At 35.4% G+C, this 17,685-nt stretch overlaps 3 protein-coding genes and 1 long non-coding RNA gene across 6 annotated transcripts; 2 read left to right on the top strand and 2 right to left on the bottom strand.

The window, feature by feature from the left end:
- Window positions 1-1,720: 1,720 nt before the first annotated feature.
- On the bottom strand, window positions 1,721-7,857 carry LOC140976259 (T-complex protein 1 subunit zeta 1-like). Its single transcript, XM_073440270.1, has 16 exons — window positions 7,703-7,857; window positions 7,448-7,600; window positions 7,293-7,356; window positions 6,478-6,613; window positions 5,730-5,881; window positions 5,598-5,645; window positions 5,380-5,472; window positions 4,628-4,734; window positions 4,425-4,539; window positions 4,260-4,346; window positions 3,363-3,567; window positions 3,090-3,184; window positions 2,476-2,544; window positions 2,177-2,284; window positions 1,966-2,084; window positions 1,721-1,799 (listed from the first exon to the last, which is right to left on the bottom strand). The coding sequence occupies exons 2-16, from the start codon at window positions 7,579-7,581 to the stop codon at window positions 1,724-1,726; spliced, it is 1,608 nt and encodes a 535-aa protein (XP_073296371.1). The 5' UTR covers window positions 7,582-7,600; window positions 7,703-7,857; the 3' UTR covers window positions 1,721-1,723.
- A 492-nt stretch (window positions 7,858-8,349) lies between these two features.
- LOC140977436 (small ribosomal subunit protein cS23-like) lies at window positions 8,350-8,859 on the top strand. The gene has a single exon (XM_073442183.1). It carries the CDS (start codon window positions 8,350-8,352, stop codon window positions 8,857-8,859), a length of 510 nt encoding a protein of 169 aa, XP_073298284.1.
- Window positions 8,859-11,145, top strand: LOC140976256 (uncharacterized). Its single transcript, XR_012175180.1, has 2 exons — window positions 8,859-10,438; window positions 10,509-11,145. It is a non-coding gene; the product is annotated as an uncharacterized lncRNA (long non-coding RNA).
- On the bottom strand, window positions 10,848-15,774 carry LOC140976255 (ubiquitin receptor RAD23d-like). 3 transcript variants are annotated; one of them, XM_073440262.1, is made up of 12 exons: window positions 15,556-15,774; window positions 14,400-14,561; window positions 14,154-14,207; window positions 13,519-13,595; window positions 13,356-13,424; window positions 13,086-13,263; window positions 12,716-12,904; window positions 12,563-12,628; window positions 12,440-12,487; window positions 12,241-12,347; window positions 12,045-12,123; window positions 10,848-11,148 (listed from the first exon to the last, which is right to left on the bottom strand). In XM_073440262.1, exons 1-12 carry the CDS (start codon window positions 15,619-15,621, stop codon window positions 11,032-11,034), a joined length of 1,212 nt encoding a protein of 403 aa, XP_073296363.1. In that variant the 5' UTR covers window positions 15,622-15,774; the 3' UTR covers window positions 10,848-11,031. The 3 variants fall into 3 exon arrangements, with proteins under 3 accessions (XP_073296363.1, XP_073296365.1, XP_073296364.1); XM_073440264.1 differs by having other exon boundaries at window positions 12,764-12,904; XM_073440263.1 differs by having other exon boundaries at window positions 13,380-13,424.
- Window positions 15,775-17,685: the final 1,911 nt, after the last annotated feature.

Below are 17,685 nucleotides of genomic sequence, written 5' to 3'. Positions count from 1 at the left end.
TTACTTTCTGGCAAGAAGACATGAAACTTGGTTCCCTCAAAAAAATTTGGTTGAACTTGAAATTTTGACAAACTATCAAGTTGGGTATCGAGTCATCATTAGGTAGGTATGTTTGCCACTCTATATTAAGACGTGCTTATACAAACTTTCCTTATTTTAAAATTTTCGTTGGCATAAAACTCTCAGAAATTTGGCACATGACATATATTTTGGGTCATTGTAGGACGTCTGAAACTTTTTCAGTAATGTGGTTTTTTTTTCTATTATATATCAAGATGTTTCAATACAGTATACCGAAAATTTTCGCTCATATTATATATCATATCAAAATTTTCGATATAAGAAATCATATCTATTTTGTACCGAAACATATGATATACCGACATTTTTGTACAGTATCGGTATTATACTATTAATACTCAAAAAAAATATGTTTGTTGAAAAAAAAACATTACAATATGGTAACATAAACTTTAGACAAAATCGTATTATATTTTAAAATTTGTTAATTTGAGTTTGGAAGTTAATTTTCTTAGATTTTATTTATAATTTCAATACGCAAAAGTATTATATTTTAAAAATTTATAAATATTGATTCGGTGCAAAAATAACGAAATTTTCAAAATTTCATACAGATATCGTATCGATAATTTCCGTTGTCGTTAGCATACCGTACCGAAAATATTTTTTAATATCGTAAATTCGATATACGGCAAACTTCAGTATTTTTTCCAACCTCTATGTATATATGAGCACGATTATGTGATTTCTTTTACTATCATGACCGCTGGTTAAACACGACGGGAGCCCTGCCACAGTTTCAAGAAGATAAAATACTCGGTTTAGTATTTTTATAGTGATAGAGAAGACAACGATGTGCTGATACTTTGGTCAATGGCACTTTTGAGGGCATCAACTTCTTACAAATTATGAACTTAATAATCACGTTGGAAGGTCTCTGGGAATGGATAACATATGCACCTTATTTACATGTCTCTTCTTAAACAACGTATGTAGTTGGTTTCACTCTTTCCTTGGTTTTTAAATACCCATATAATATTTTTCTCGAAAGGATCTTAGCAAATTCTCCTGGCCTCTTGTATCGCTGCCTTCATTTCTGACAAATAAATTAGGACCTACCGAATTCTTATGACCAACAATGACAAATGGAAGAAAATAGAAGGGTAATTCAAACAAATTAATATACAACAAAGGAAAAATAATATAAAAATATTAACCAAATTCGTATATATTCATGAAAAATGTGAAGATAACAACGAAATTTTAAAACAATTTTATTTGCTTTACAATCCAAATCCCTCCCACGAAATCCCTTGAATTTCTCCCGATTTTATCAAGCTTAATCAAATTCGAATAATTCGTTTTACACATTCAACCTTATAGCTTAAAAAAGATATTTCAAGTCCGAATTCTGCCAACTTTCTTGAAACGAACTTGCGATATTTGAATAATAATAACAGCCATCATGTATGCTAATTCTCATATTTGAGCCAGCTAAGACACAAACATGTCTGATACAACGCACGCTGACCAGAAGATCTTACTTGTCCTGGACTTGTTCTTTTCAAGCAAAAATATCAAATGCTAAAACTGAAAACAGGAAAAATTGTAAATCGACAGTCGAATGGTTGGGGAACCATGACCATCCTAATCAAAACTCTCTCTTGAAAACCACACAAGTGACACAGTGAAAGAGAACATGCTAGCTAGGTTTCCTCATGTTACGCCCAGCACGAATAACTTCATCAACAAGTAGCAACTGAGATGCAATCACAGGGCTGCAAAAGAATGGCGTCTCTCTTAGAATGCGTAGTCACCAAGAAACAAATGACTGTAGAAATCCACATCCTCCCTCGGAGACGGTATAATTTTCATGGAGGGGGAAATGCAAAACTCGCATAATCATGAATATTAGTAAGTGGGAGACAAAAAATTGCGACTTACGCAGAGTTTATGATTTGACGTTTGACAGAGTAATTGTCAAAGATGCCCTCCATATGCGGGTCAATAGGTTCTCCAGTGTGTTGATTAAGGCCGACTACATTTCCCTTGTCATGTTCTCCCTAAGTAAAGAGCAAGCAATCTTCTAAGACTAGCAAACTAATTGATTATTTCTTGGAAATTTTGTAGTCAAATATTGTCAAATATTAATTACCGTGAGATCAATGATCACGTCTTGAGTATCAAGTCCAGAGTTATCGGCTAGCGTCTTTGGAATCACAAGAAGCGCTTCAGCAAATGCTTCCACGCCAAGTTGAGCGCGCTGATCACAGTTTCCAATCATCGAAACAAATTCAAGTTAGTACATAACAGTTCAAAACCCCGTCAATACACTGCAACACCCCACAAACACAAGGACTTCCAATCATGAGACTGAAACAACTGCATTTACAAATAAATTAGAAAAAATAAATGCGCAAGCAGCCATTAACAGATCCACACAGGCAAACATACCCCTTGAACAGTTCTCTTCACTTCATTAACAAGGTGTTGCCTGGCAGCCACCTCAAAAGCCCCTGCACCCTGTAGTATACAAAACGATTATTCATCATAGGTTCTCTAAACTGTTTGTCTATCAGGAAAAACTCAATGGACATTCATATCGCCGAAAAACTGCAACAGCAGAACTCGTTTGACTCTCAGGTTTCCAAATCATAAGTACAAAACCAAAAGACAGTCAATTGGACATTAAGCGATACAAAAAAGGTTTGCATATTTCACTAAATTAAAATCCAGAGAAAAACAGAATGAAGCAAAGTTGAGTATTCGAACAATGAAATTGCCCAATAATGGCTGTTATCCATTCTTAGAAATGCAATAAAACATGCAAGCCAAGGCAAAAAACAGATGACCAACCCATACGCATGTCCACCAATGACTTCATACAGAGGATCGCAACAAAACAATGTCATGAACAAATGTGCGACTTTACTTCTTTTACAGACTGAGTAGTTCTCACTTTTCTCTCCTTTTGGACAGGGGTTCTCACTTTTCAAGCAGTATCACTGTAAAAAGAAACGAGATAATATAACTAAAACACGAAAACCCAAGCTCTCTAGTAAACTCAATAGTACAACAGCTTCATCTTCAATGGTATTTTTCACTGCCCTCAGCCCATCACGAACAGCATCCTTAATCTGAGCAATTGTGTGATCATTTGGTCCTGGATAGAGGTTGAAGATAGCATCAGTACATAAGAAATCGATATAACAAAATATAAAAAGCACAATTCTCCAGAAGCAGAAAGCAAAGAGCACATTCAGAAACCAATAAAACCAATACACCATGAAAGAGATTATTGTCCAGTGATGCTGGAAGAACCAGAAAAGCACTAAACATACCTTTTATGAGGATTGTACAGGAGTGTGGATTTTTCACGTTTTCTACAAATGTGTACTTCTCTTCTCCAAGTACATGCTCATAGACCAATCCAGCCCAACCAAGACAGTCAGGAGTTAGGTCATCAACTGAATTGACAGCCTCTCCACCACAAGCTAAAACTAATCTCTCCATGTTTCTCCTTTTGGCTCTTCGCAAGGCAACTATCTAAACAAATATCATCAGAATCAGAAAGTAGAACAAAGCATAGGATGCTAAAAACCACAAAACATTATCTAACAATCATATCCTGTGTAGTATGCAAATAACCACAAAACATTATCTAATAATCAAATCCTGCGCAGTATGCAAATAACAACAAAAGATTATCTACTAATCAGATCCTGATCAATACTGGTAAGAACAATGACGGATTTAAAAAAAAAAGATTAACCAAAACTAAAGAACACCAACTTATATCAGCAAGCGTGATGCTTTTTACCCTGATGAACTAAAACAGGGAACTTTCCCGCGCATACAAAGCATGTTAACTAAAAGAGATAAACACCATACTTGTGATAAAATGACTAGAGGATCATTAAAACCAACCTTGCATTCATGTGTCACAACAACTGAAAGATTAAAAAGACGAGTGATGGCACTAAATTCTATTGTTTCTACTTCTCAACAATGTTTTCCTTCAATATTTCAACTCAGCGCTCAAAAAATCAAAAGAAATAGAAAAGTAACGGAAAAGATGCTAAATAACACAAGTGAATAAAGTCAAGGCGGCAAGATAAAAAAACTTTCAAAAACTCCAATAGAGCAATGATGTAAAGGACAATACTAGACATAGTATGGAGAAATCATCTGGTCAGTTTAACTTCCAACAACCTTCATAAAAGGTAAAGATGACTTACTCCTTCTCGAGCAAGAAGATCCAACGATGGAGGATCGATTCCTTTTTGATTGATGAGAACAAAACTGTTATCATCACCGGCACACATCTGGAACGACATAAGAATTAGCTAATGATGTCTGCTCCTCTACAACAAGACTACTTAATTGCACCATAGACTGGATACCTTGTTCTTCAAATCAATAATTTTCTGTACTCTTTGATCAACAGATCGTCTCTCAGCTGCAACCATCGCTTCTCTCTGTTCTGCATTTGAGTAGAAAAATCCTGCATTTACTTCACTGAACAAAATAATGTAAGTCATACTGCTAATGAGTATAAAGAGAAATAAGCAAGGCACGGACTAGTAAAGGATTATACGATCATCACCTCTTCTCATACTCCAATGAAACATTGCAGGTTAAAATATGACAATTTTCTGCTCGGCGTTTCATATCTGGATGTCTAGATCCATGGTCAAGAACAAGACCCTCAACCTAACATGGTCACAAGAATGAAATCATTTTATTTGTTATTTATTGGATGCAAAGGAGACGAGTATATAGATTAGTAGAAGAATTTAAAACAGCAGCAAGTAAATTTGTTTGTTGAGAATGCCACTTGACAAATGATTTCCTCCAAAATAAAAAACTATGAAGAGATATACTTTTTTCCATTTGAACATGGGCATTTGAATGATTAAGGAATAAGAACATTATAACAAAAGCTATATGATTATTAGACTCTTGAAATTGAAATAGAGTATGAATGTGTCACTATCATACAAGGCCATTAACTCACCGCTGCCCCCACATGGACATCATCGAACAAGCAAATAAATATGAAATATCTATAACTCCACAAATGAAAAGAGATCAACAAGCATGCAAGTTGCGTCGATTATAATTACTGATTAATTGTTTTTGCATTTTCTGATCAAGTGGGGAAAGGAACTCCAAAGAAAATATCAAATTTGCATATTTCATCAAGAGAAACATGAAGAACTTGTTGATTAATTAACTACTTTGGCAACTCTTCATAAAACAGCCAGAGAAAAATTAACTACAATTGCGAACAAACATGGGTTTTATTTGTGTAAGAAACTTAAAAAATATAATCAATTTCCATATCAACTGACATACCAGACGAGTGTCCACATCAAACTTGTGACGCATGTGCATTATCTCAACCATAAAAAGATCAATAGGCTCTTCAGCCTTACGGATGCAGAGAACCTAGAGCATCAGGTAAATAAGAAATAAAAAATATCAAAAGTTACAGCAGACTAACAGCAAGAAAGACATACAGAATGTATTAGTCCAACATTTATAGACATCATCGTAAAACATTTAGTACTCACAGAATTTACAACTATCTCAGTCAATTGATCAGCCAACGCCTCATATAGCTGCAAAAAAGAAAAGCATAGATCTGCAATTAACAGGCAATTAAAGCGAAAATACATTTCAGAATATAGTGGCTGAAAAAGAACCTTTGTCCTTAATGCCGTTCTTGCCACCATCTTCAGTATCTCTGTATCAGGTACGTCACCCATCACCACTGGAGTCTTGAAATTTTCAAGAAATTGGAGAGTTGCTCTTTTGGCAATTTCGAATCCATCAACTAAAACTCGTGGATGCGTTCCTGGAAGAAAGAACAGGTTTATTTCAATTTACCAAAGCTCGAGAAAAATGGAATTGAAACGATTCAACTAGTGTCTGATCAGGTAAGGTTTATAGTAAAAACAAGTGTATACCATAGGGAAATTGAAAAGGATAAAACATTAAATAACTAGTTGCATGCATAGTTTTGGACTGACGCAGACGAAGGATAATAAAAGCTAAGTTAATCTAGCTGGCAGAAGGGATACCATCTCATATTCCTCTCATGACATTGACAATGATTTTTTTTGGAGAACATATATTTTTATTTACTTGCTCAAACGCATGTATGGGAAGTAGTGGAGAAGGCATGGGATTCAAATACAACACATTTCTATAACAAAGTCATCATAAGGGGAAATCACCCGCATATGCCTGTCTCCAAATAAATTAACTGGAAAGGATGGACTCTATTGATTTGGTATTATTAATTCACTTAAGCCATCATAAGGAAACAATGATAAGACTGTAACTTTCTAGAGCACAAATTGAGTTATTACATAACCATGACATGATAAACAAAAGAGTGCATTATACTGCAATGGTACACAAATTTCATAAGAGAGTAAAGTTGCCAACCTTCATCTATGTACCGTTCTGATTGCTTCATTAGCTCACCAATAAAGATAACAGTAGAAGTTGTACCATCTCCACTCATATCATCTTGAGCAACAGCAGTCCTTGCAATCATTATGGCTGTAGGGTTTTGAATTTGCTGTCATATCCAAGTAAAAGAGATGTCATGAAAATTAAGCCATGAACACATCTTTATCCTCTTTGTACAAAAATATTGCTTAAACTGCACATCAAGCCCCAATTTTAAGAACCACTTTGACTGAAAGGTGCAAAAAACACAAAAGCAATTACATAGATATGATGCAAGAAAACTCAGCAGATAAATGGTTGCTCTAACAATTGTTTGGCCATGCTTAAGCAATTAAGCATACTAGTCACAACATTACGATCAATTCTACTACACATTCATCCATGCAACACTCTAAAATTTTCGTTGCATAACCATCAGTACCAAGTATAGTACGCTTGCACCCTTCTTATAACGCGCAAGTGCCAAGCATCCAAATTAAAAAAAGTTGGATTGCGGTCTAAATATTTTTATAGCATGCCATCACATTTCCAACATAACATATTTATAAAATAGGTAGGGCTTCTTCAGAAAAGGGTATGCAAAGCACTTCCAACAACCCCAAGCAGCAAAGTCCACAAAATTTCCGGGAGGAAAACACAACTTAAGATACCAGTAAATCAAATAATTGTTCAACAAAAATAAAAGAATCCAACACTGCAACAAAATTATGCGACGCATAATCCAGAAGCAAACACTTTTGATGAAAAAATAATTGGAAATACACACTCCAGACAAGAAACAAACTTACCATCTCTTTCAAAAGAGTGTTACCGTCCTTGGTTAGTTTAATATCACCAGCTCCACCCACAAGCCTAGTGAGACCGCAAACAGTCAATCAAAACTACGAAAAAACAACACACAGCAAACGAGAAAATGTCGAAAAAGAAAGGGTAAAACATTTACATCTTGATAGTGCCTTTAGGGCCGAGATTGGTTCTAAGAACATCTTGAAGTCCCTTTGCGGCATTGATGTTCATGTGAAGCGCATGTGATTTGTTGAGCACCTCCGCGTTCGGATTCAACACCCTCAGCGACATCGTGGCTCACACAGTACAACTGATATACGCAATCGAAGCAGACACAATCAAACACTCCACCACAAGCGTAAAACAACAATGCATCAATCGTGTATGAATCGACAGATAGAAATAGAAGTACCGCTGCTAAATAAGGAGTAAATCTGATGGTTGGAGAAGCGTCCGCAGGGTAAGTGGAGAGAGGTTGCCGAGGAGGGAAATGGTACTAGGGCTTACTGGGGGTTTCTCCTTTATTCAACCAGCTGGAAACGCATTTGGTATGTATGCGTTTTTAAGTACATGAGTGAAAGTCGTGAACAGGGTTGGCAAAATTATACACAATTGTATTTATGTGTGAACTTTAATCCGAAATATAAACTAATCAAATCGTTATCTTTAATTTGGTTCGAAATAATTATATGTCGATTTGAATTTCGAAAATTTTAAATTTATCAATTAGAGTTCGACTCAAAAAATTTGAATATATTTGTGATCAAATATTGCTCAAAAATAAAAATTCGAAAGATTTAGAAATCTTTTTATTTAATAAATATTTATATTATATTAATTAATAAAATATAGTTATCAACAAGCGGTTCAAAAACAATCCAATAATATGATTTGAACTCGAATTTAATTAAAAAAATTTGAATATATTTGAATCAATGGAATTCCATAAATTCTAATAAAAATAAACTATTTTTCGAGTACGGACTGACTGCATTGATTTCTACTCCGCTCTGACGGTTCATCGCTTGATGTCAACGTAGTTGTCTCGCACGGAACAAGATGTTATCGTTGGGCTTTCGACCTTGCGCCGGAAGCCTTCCCGCAGGTCTTATACCGCAGTCAAATTTATCCAAAAATCTAATCTATCCCACCATAAAGACCCCATATTTTTCTTGTAATCCGCCCAACAAAAGAAATTTTCTGCCCATCAAAACCAGTGCTTCATCTTCTTCACTGACCACCCAAGAAGCATCAATCTTGGACGATAATGAAGCGAAAGAAAAACCCAGAATTGTGGTGAAGCCGATGGAGAGACCCAGACTGGTTTTGAGATTCGTTTGGATGGAAAAGAATATCGGAATAGCGATAGACCAAGTGATTCCAGGCGGCCATGGGACCATTCCTCTGAGCCCATACTATTTCTGGCCAAGAAAAGATGCTTGGGAGGAGCTTAAGGTCATGCTGGAGAGTAAGCCATGGATTTCAAAGAAGCAAACGGTGGTTCTTCTCAACCAGGCTACCGATATTATTAATTTGTGGCAGCAAAGTGAGGAGAGTGAGTTAACTTGATAAGATTTTATTGTCAATCTTGGAAGTAATTTCTCATTTTTTAATACCTTTTAAAACTCTTTTTACCCTTTCTTTAATGTTATATAAATATCTTGATGCGTTGTTTGAGTTGGACTGGATGCTTTGTGTGCTTTTTCATGAAGGGGTTTCTGCTATGGTGCTAGATGCAAACATATTCGGACTCCCTGTTTCCTTTTACTCGTTTTACCCTTTATTAGACATAAACAGATGTGTAGATACGGTTCCAAATAACTGTTCTGGTTTTATACTTTTATCTAATTGTATTGAGACGGTACTAAATATCAAGCAGGGAAAGAGACACGAGTTCGACATTGCGGCCTAAAATATGTTATTTTATAGGCTAATTTTATGCTCCTCAGGGGATTTACACTCAATAGAGTGATTGGCATCGTCTCATTTTTCAAAAAACAAATTAAGAGAAGGTAATAAAATAATTTAAATGATATAACACAGGTCAAACATCTAAAGCATATGGGATGCAAAACTCCCGGTGGAGCACAAACTTAGCTTATTGCGGGGTGAACAAGGGACTATTTTCACGATATATCTGGAAAAAGTTTCCAGTTTTCCAAATTATATAGGCTAAGATTGAATTTCACTAGTATTCCTTCCATGCTCTTCACTGCTACCAGAAATCACCTCAAGTACAACTTTCTTGCTCCCAAATGTTATTTTTATTGGAAGCAAGTGGCATATGCATCTGCTGACATCTATATTTTCCTGAAAATATGGGGTTTTGACTTCAAAATGTCAACTTTATGTGATTCTTACGTTGACCTTCTGTACCTTGCTGTTGATACCTAAAGGATTAGACTGACGGTGAGCGTTTCCATTACATAGAGCTATTTGCTTTAATATCTTGCATCTGTGAAAAGTTCGTACAAGCTCTGGGAATATTCCACATCTCGAAGCTGCAAAGATCATCATGATGTAGTGATATTGCCTAGATGATCTTGGGACATGGTGATCCTCTGCTGTTCTTTTCTGTCAGACATATCCTCAACAATATGGCAGTAACTTACGATCACAACATATGCATCTAATGCATTTTTCTCAAAGTTGACATGCTCTCAACCTGCGATGGAATTACAGTCAAATGTATTCAGAAGCAAGCTAAAAGGTTGATGGAGTACGTTATGGCTGTATTTTCATGAATGAGAACGGATTCTTGGTGACTGAACTGGGGCAGATGGAAGACATCAGATTGTGCTTGGAAGCATCCTACTTGAAGAATTTCTTTGACAATGGCAATCCTGGATATGGCAAGATCGGCCCGAATATTCAGTTTTGCTCTTGTTGATTGCCTACCGATTTAAGCAAGCTTCATCCTTTTTTTTCCCTTTTTTCCTCTGTTGTTTTTACACTGTTTCTTTAAACTTCTGAAGCTCTGAAATAGTTCTGCTAGAACCCTTCGAGAATCATGGCCCCTGTGTTTTGGTTTTGGTTTTGTTTTTTCCTACTCTCTAAAAGGAGAGTCGTAAGACACATATACGGATGTTTCTTCCACTGACTTGGTCTCGGGGTTCGTTGATTTATGAATTGTGAGGACATTTTCTTCGTCATCTTCTCAGAACAAATCCAAAAGTTCCGCTCGGTGTATGGTTTCTCGCTGAGAATTTCCTTTTTAGTCACTATCCAATGGCACAAAGAATCTATGGCATGCTCATTTGTTTAAAACACACAAAAAAAAAAAAAAACTATATTTATATGGTCATTAAAAATAAAAACAAAAACACGATTACTTACTTATTCCCGAAGATAAAAGGTAACATAAAAATTAAGCTAAAATCTATTAAAATAAAACCGTAACAGATGAAACCGAGTAACAAAGCTTAAAAGTTAAACTACTAAAAGTCAAATAAGTTCGGCTTAAAATCAAAATCTGAAGGATGCCAAAGAATATGGCTTGAACCACGCTGATACTAAATATCGCAGTTTCGTTAATTACTACAACTTGCTTTTGTATCACTGGCGAAGTAACATGATCGGATAAATATAACCATGAACAAATAGATGAAGTATTTTGAAAACTGTCAAGTCTGGGAAGCCTCTGTGAACAATAAATAAAAATTAATCCACAAGGCAAGAAAGTGCACATTGCACATAACAAAGCATGCAAGTATAAAGGGAGACCACTCCATCCACACAATTTCACTCATCGAACTCATGCATATGATCTAAGAGGTAGTTTGCAGCCAACTCCTCGTTCTTGTTGCACGCAAAATATACTTCCAATACCAAAGCTCGGTCGAACCCCATCGCTTCAAGCTGCAAAACAAAACACCATAGTTGTGTAATTGAGACAATTGTGTTGTTTTGTTCATGGCTTTGTGCATTTGACTTTGAAGAAGGCATTTGATAATTATATGATTTCAAATTATATTTTGTTGGAGAGATCATTTCAATTCCTTTAAAAATATGTGGAGAAAAATAAGTACCTAACAAAAAATTTCACCAAAAAAGACAATGAATTTTGAGTTGTGAAATTGAAACATATTTATATCAAATCCATGTATCCAAACGCAGTTATGGGGACCTAGCTTATATATCAAATAGAAAGAGAGTTTCTCGGTGGCTTGTATTGGGGTTCCATAATCAAAATATGGAATTGGATGTGTGCTACTATCTTAAAAGTTATAACTAATAGTAATGAAACAACTTAAATTTTTTGAGCCCTACAATAATCCAAGTATCAAATCACGATCATTGTACCACATCATCAGCATAAAACATTAGCTACACTTGTTAATCTCAACACATAATAATTATTAATGACAATTAGGTTGTGGTTGAATTGATGATTTGTATTCGAGAAAGTATTTGAAAGAACGATTTGAATTATTCCATATTGAGATAAATTTTAAATCCACCATAATGATTAAAATTAATTAATTGAGATCTGAAATTCATTCTCAAGTGGATTTACCAAAATAAACCAATTAATTTGTTTCATGGATTTGAAATCCTCACCTTCAAATCCATAAATCCAAATGTACCTTAAGGTGTTTCCCAACAGTTTTGAGCTAGAAGATTTTTTCACCAAGAGGCGATAATGGTAGTAGCCAAATGAAGTTACCAATGAATGCGATCGAGGGCACATGAACCTCAAAATAACAAACCAACATATGTTTACACAAAATTTGGTTTTAGCAGGAAAAACTTACACGTTCAATTGCTTCACGCTCTTCTGGTGTGACAGTGATGGCCTGCGGCATCGCTTCAGCCATTTGTTCTAAAATGTTCCTGGTTGCATCGAAGTTACATCCAACGCTCAGAAAAAAAATACATATTTGGGACTAAAACAACTTGATTTTATATCAAGTAGAATCAACATATGTAAACTATAGCAGATTTTCTCACCCCTCGCCCTCAACAGGTTCATTTATTAAGCGTAGAAAATCAGCCTGATGCTCTTGGATCATTCGAACTAATTGTGGATTTTGTTTCCCTAGTTCTTGAAGCATGGGCTGCCGAAAAGAGATGTTTACAAGGTAAAGTTAGCACTAATATATTAACATCCATAAATTGAAACAACTAATTAAATATGCAACACAAGCACCTGCAAGATTTGAGGATTGGCTTGCACCAGGGCTCGCAGTGATTGAAACTAAAAATAAGAACAAGAAAATCAAAACACATAATTTGTAATGGAAACCAACTTGTAGAAAACCATGTTTGGTACCTGTGGACTGTTCCGAAGGAAATCTAGGGCACCGGCACTAGCATTTGAGCCCACGTTAGGAATACCCTGTCTCCATAAAGATGCGCACACAATTATTCTTGTTCTTTCCATTAAAGATCAAACGATATCTCAGAGATTGGGAAAAAATCCTACCTGTGGAAAAAGGTCCAATGGATTAGCATTGGGTCCAGTCGAAGGTACTGCTGGCTGTGTAGACAATGGATTAGCATTGGGTCCAGTCGAAGGTACTGCTGGCTGTGTAGACTGGATTGGAGGATTCACCGGCTGCCCACCAGCAGGTGTTTGCGCCGCAGAAGCAACTTCTGCTTGCTCTGGAATTCCCTGAGATTAAACTTCCGCTCAAGGTTATATAATCACATGGTTATTCAAGATGGAAGAAAAGAAAAATCAAAAATCAAAAGCAAGCCACAAAATATCAAACCCATGCTGTTGCATCTCACTGTCGCATTCTGTATTTCTCTATATAATAGGGAAAAAACAAAATAGAATGGTGGGAACTAACAGAATAAAGGTATTCAACAGCTCTTTCCGGATTATTATAAGCAGCACGCAGTGCACGGATAACTGTATCTCGATCCCAACATCCACCACCCATATCAAGGATCTGTTGAACAGCACCCTCCAAGTTACTTCCAGCGACAAGATTCGAAGCCGCTTGACCATACACATCTGTCACTGAGCTGTTGAACAAAAATACATTATTCCGTGTAAAAGTCTAAAGTAAAATGCAACCATTAAGCAATTAATAAATAAGCAGACAAGTTATACTCACGAAGCAGGAGAAGGAGCAGAATCGGGAGCGGGAGCGGGAGCGGGAACGGATTCAGGACCTGACTGTGGACTGCAAATGCAAGAGATGGAAATTCTTGATAAGGACATGAAGTGAAATTTTAAAATTGTTAATGTTAGTTGAAACTAGACCAATGTGAACTCACGGTGCATTAGTTGATACAGATGCCGGACCTGCAGTTACAGGCTGTGTTGGAGGAGGGGTATTACTTGCAGGTTGGGTCTTTGGGGACACAAAAAAACCAATCAAAACATATCAAACTATAAAATATTCAAGAACTTTAAACCCTCATCAGGAATTTAAGCCTAAATTTAGAATAGACAAGTCCAGACAGATGCCACCACTCAAACTTTGCAAGGACAAATGCATGCAAATATTCCATTCTAGGTTTTAGTATATGACTTCAACAAAACTGCAAAAACTATTTTTTGATTAATATGTTTGGAAATCGGAAAATTTGTGTCTCCTTTTTTTCTTCTTGTTACAAATTTCGGTTTGGGTCTTGATCATTTTATCATTTTTATGAGGTGTTTAAACAAGTCCGTTGCTTAATTTTATCCAACAATTGGTTTTAAGTTTTCCATCTTACCATCATCTCCAGGGAAGAAAAGGTAAAAAGAAAATAAATCACCTGCCTCTCAAGACACTCCACCTCAAATGTATAACTCACAATTGCAACTAAAAATATCAGTTATTCATAAGATAACAACTTGAATATGAAAAATTCATAAAACACTAACCTAGTAAGAAACTGTGGAAAATACATTTAGACGGACTTACTGTACTCGCTGGAGTAGCAGATCCAGTAGCAGCTCCACTTGATGATGCCTTGTTCTACAAAATTCCAGAGCACATATGGTCAACCATAAATTTAACTTTTTTGTCATTAACGTGCCTATGTGTTAGGTAGCATTTGTATCTTGTTTACCAAAGAGTTCTTCAAAGAATCTCCATTCACATGAAATCCCAGAGTAATGGGGCAGGAGAAGCTAAAGAACTCTCCAAATGACAAGATAGTCAATTTACCTTGCTCAACATAATCACCACAAAACTTTTTTCTGCAATTTTGTTCTCCTCCAGTGTTGTATTATCTTTAAGAACCTTCCCTTGATGAATCAGCATCTGTTGAGCAGCTGGGTATACATCAGAACCCTGAACTATTTCAATAATTTTCTTCACATCGGTCACCTACAAAGAATGAAGTATGGTAAGAGAATAGATCCCATGATAAATGATAAAAAGAACCAAGACAAATGCATCTGCAAGTTCACATTTGGGGAGAGCTATAATACAATGGAAAGATATTTGAAAGTCTTATAATATAATTTACCCCGAGGACTACGGTAAATGATCCCATGAAAAGGTTATCTAAAACAGTTTTCAGTTTTCTATAATTTTCTAGCACAAATATACCATGCGAGTCATGTGACTAAAACCACATTCTTTCCCTTACTCCATCCTTCTTATACATACAGGACAATATTCTACATTTATGTGGCTAAACTACAGTGCCTCTAAACCACCTCATAGAGCAACCAACACTAATCAGTTCTTCCAAAACAAAAAAATATGAAGATTTTAAAGAGATTTGAACGACAATATATTAAACTTAATGACATTGGTGTTAAAATAATCCGATAGCAAGACAAATCTTGAGCACAGGTAGCAGTAGATACTCTACCACATGAGTCCATGAGACGTGCATCTGCCATCATCTTGAGCAATACATGTTCACGATAAAAGTCAAAACTTTAAAATCAAAACCAAGAATTATGGCCCACAAGCAAATCACTGGGGAAAAAGGAGCTCAGCTCGCTGAAGAAAAACAAAATTATCTCCAATTGCATTTATAATTAGAATAAATTACCACGTCAACACTAAAAAATGCCAATTCAGGGCCCTAATTACCCTCTCTTCACAAAATACAATTAGAATCAAATCGAGCCACTAAAGACACATTAACGAAGATATCCACCAGTACCGAAGGAATATTAATTCAAATTCCTGTTGAAATTCGGAATAAACGCCACAAGGGTATAGATATGCCAATTCAGAACCCTAATCACTCCCCAATCAACGACTACAACGAAAATCAAATCCAAGACATCCAGCTAGGCGAACATATGAAGTAATTCGTGTACGGCAACGCAGAGAACAGGGAGTCAGAGAATTGATCCCATACTGTGTCATCGGGTTTCACTTCGATCTCGAAGTGTGTACCCTTCAGAGTCTTAACGTAAATCTTCATCTTCTTTCTTCCAACTTCTGAATAATACTCCTAAGAGCCGGCCCCGATCACCGCCGCCGGCAAGGCCGTGTAGAACACCGAGAGGTAAAAGATAAAATCTCAACTCGCGAAGGCACAAGCCAGACTGCCAGAGTGTACTACTGACAGAACCGCAACGGTCACAGAATATATCCAAGAGGGAGAGTGATTTGGTAACCAAGCGGTAACTGAGAGGTTCCTCAAACCCAATTAAATACCGACGCGTGTTAATGAGCTGGATCTATGCGTGCTAGCAAGCGATTTTGCTTGTGTTAAAAATCACAATGCTGTATTATTTAATAATCAATGTAATCTAGATTAAATTTAATAAAAATTATATATATATATTTTTTAAGATAATAACTCGTAATTTTATTGATTAAAATCATCAATTACAAGTCTAACTAACCATGACGGAAATTCACCATTCACCCAAACGAAAGATGATGGGAAGAAAAAGCAAAACGAGTGATATTGTGAGCAACTTTATTCGCCGAGCGATTAACATGAATAAGCTTGGTGATCACAGATTTCATCATATGCTTCTTAATGTCTGCTGCACAAAATCCAGTATATCCAAGATCTTCTTGATTGGTAGTGACTGCCTGCACTGCCAACAAGGAATCAGTTGCTACTTGAACATCAGAAAAACCTTTCTCGTAAAGAAGAATAATTCCTTCTCGGATTGCCAGAAGTTCGCCATGTACTACTGAGAGAGGTTGATTGATCTGTTTTCCAAAAGCCAACAACAATCGGCCCTGGTTGTCTCGAACTGTGTCACCGATGCTATATTGATGTCTTTGCTCATTCACAGCCGCATCTACATTAAGTTTTAATGTGCATGGACTTGGCGGCTTCCAAACCTTCTCCGAGTGTCCTCTTGATGAAGCTCAGCAATTGTCGCGTTGGCGTGGGCTTGTCGGAAACCAGGAAGTATCGCTACACTTCATGAAACATTTTCTGCTATCGGTTTCTTCTTGTCACTATGAAGAAAATTCTGCTGTTCTCTCCAAACTGCCCACGTGTGGATTGCAAAGGCCTCAAATTCCGTCTTAGATAATTGATCTTTCAACCACCAACAAAGCTCCATCGTGCAAAGCTGTGAGGCTCCTCGTAAAGAATAAAAATTATATATTAAATAATATATTAAAATTATAAATGATGTATTATTTTAAATAATTTCAAAACAATTATTAATATTTACCCTTTTAAAATAGGCGTGAAGTTTAATCAAATTAGTTTCTTTAATGTCGTGCTTATTTTTATGGATTTGAAATGATTTCTATTAATTCAGATCCTTTTATTAATAAAATTTAAATGAATTTTAAATAGAATCTGAATAAGTATATTAAAATCATTAACATAAACACGAGACATTATTAAATTGATTAAAATTTTAATATAATTCAATTTGAAATTGTTTATACACTTACATTTAACTAAAAGTACTATAATAATGATCAAATGTAATTTTCAAAATATTCTTGTGAATATAGCTAATTATAAGAATCGAATAATTTTTAATTAATTTTTCAAAAAATAAATTATTAAATATTTAGAGTATGCTTGCAAGCTTATTTTGATCGGGATTTTTATGAAAACAATCACATGGAATAAACGTGCTGCATGAACTAATTATATATATTTTTTTATATAAATCTTTCAATGCTTATTTTTTATTTTATAAAAAACTACTCTATCGTGAAACGGTATAAAGAATTTGTATTCATGAGATAAGTTAATCCGGTCCAAAATTGTCATGAAAATAAAAATTTTGTCATTAAAAATTATATTTTTGCATTAATTTGATCGGATCAAAAATCTGTATTATAAAATCGACCTATGAGACGTCTTACAAAATTTGTGTGTTTGCAAATCATGATATTATATTAAGTTATCCATATATAGTTTTTAATTAATTCCTATGATTATTTAAGTAACACGATTTCAACTATTTTTAAAAATCATAGGGTTTTGTAATAATTTTTTAGTAATGATTTGTATTGAAATAAATTTGAATAATATTGCTTACAGTTAAATTTAAAT

Source organism: Primulina huaijiensis, chromosome 5 (genome assembly GCF_012295235.1).
Source record: "Primulina huaijiensis isolate GDHJ02 chromosome 5, ASM1229523v2, whole genome shotgun sequence".
NCBI lineage: Eukaryota > Viridiplantae > Streptophyta > Magnoliopsida > Lamiales > Gesneriaceae > Primulina > Primulina huaijiensis.
Note: the sequence above shows the minus strand (reverse complement) of the source record. Positions and strands in the feature narration are given on the sequence as shown.

What these genes read in the sequence shown, in the direction of transcription:
- LOC140976259 (XM_073440270.1), bottom strand. Translation starts at nt 7,581, where the DNA reads ATGTCGCTGAGGGTGTTGAATCCGAACGCGGAGGTGCTCAACAAATCA. An exon ending in CCTAAAGGCACTATCAAGAT is followed by an intron (nt 7,357 to 7,447) that starts GTAAATGTTTTA and finishes CGGTCTCACTAG; the next exon opens with GCTTGTGGGTGGAGCTGGTG. An exon ending in TCATTGGAGTATGAGAAGAG is followed by an intron (nt 4,540 to 4,627) that starts GTGATGATCGTA and finishes TATTTTGTTCAG; the next exon opens with TGAAGTAAATGCAGGATTTT.
- LOC140977436 (XM_073442183.1), top strand. Translation starts at nt 8,350, where the DNA reads ATGTTATCGTTGGGCTTTCGACCTTGCGCCGGAAGCCTTCCCGCAGGT.
- LOC140976255 (XM_073440262.1), bottom strand. Translation starts at nt 15,621, where the DNA reads ATGAAGATTTACGTTAAGACTCTGAAGGGTACACACTTCGAGATCGAA. An exon ending in TCCTTCGGAACAGTCCACAG is followed by an intron (nt 12,488 to 12,562) that starts GTACCAAACATG and finishes TCTTATTTTTAG; the next exon opens with TTTCAATCACTGCGAGCCCT. An exon ending in GAACCTGTTGAGGGCGAGGG is followed by an intron (nt 12,124 to 12,240) that starts GTGAGAAAATCT and finishes CGATGCAACCAG; the next exon opens with GAACATTTTAGAACAAATGG.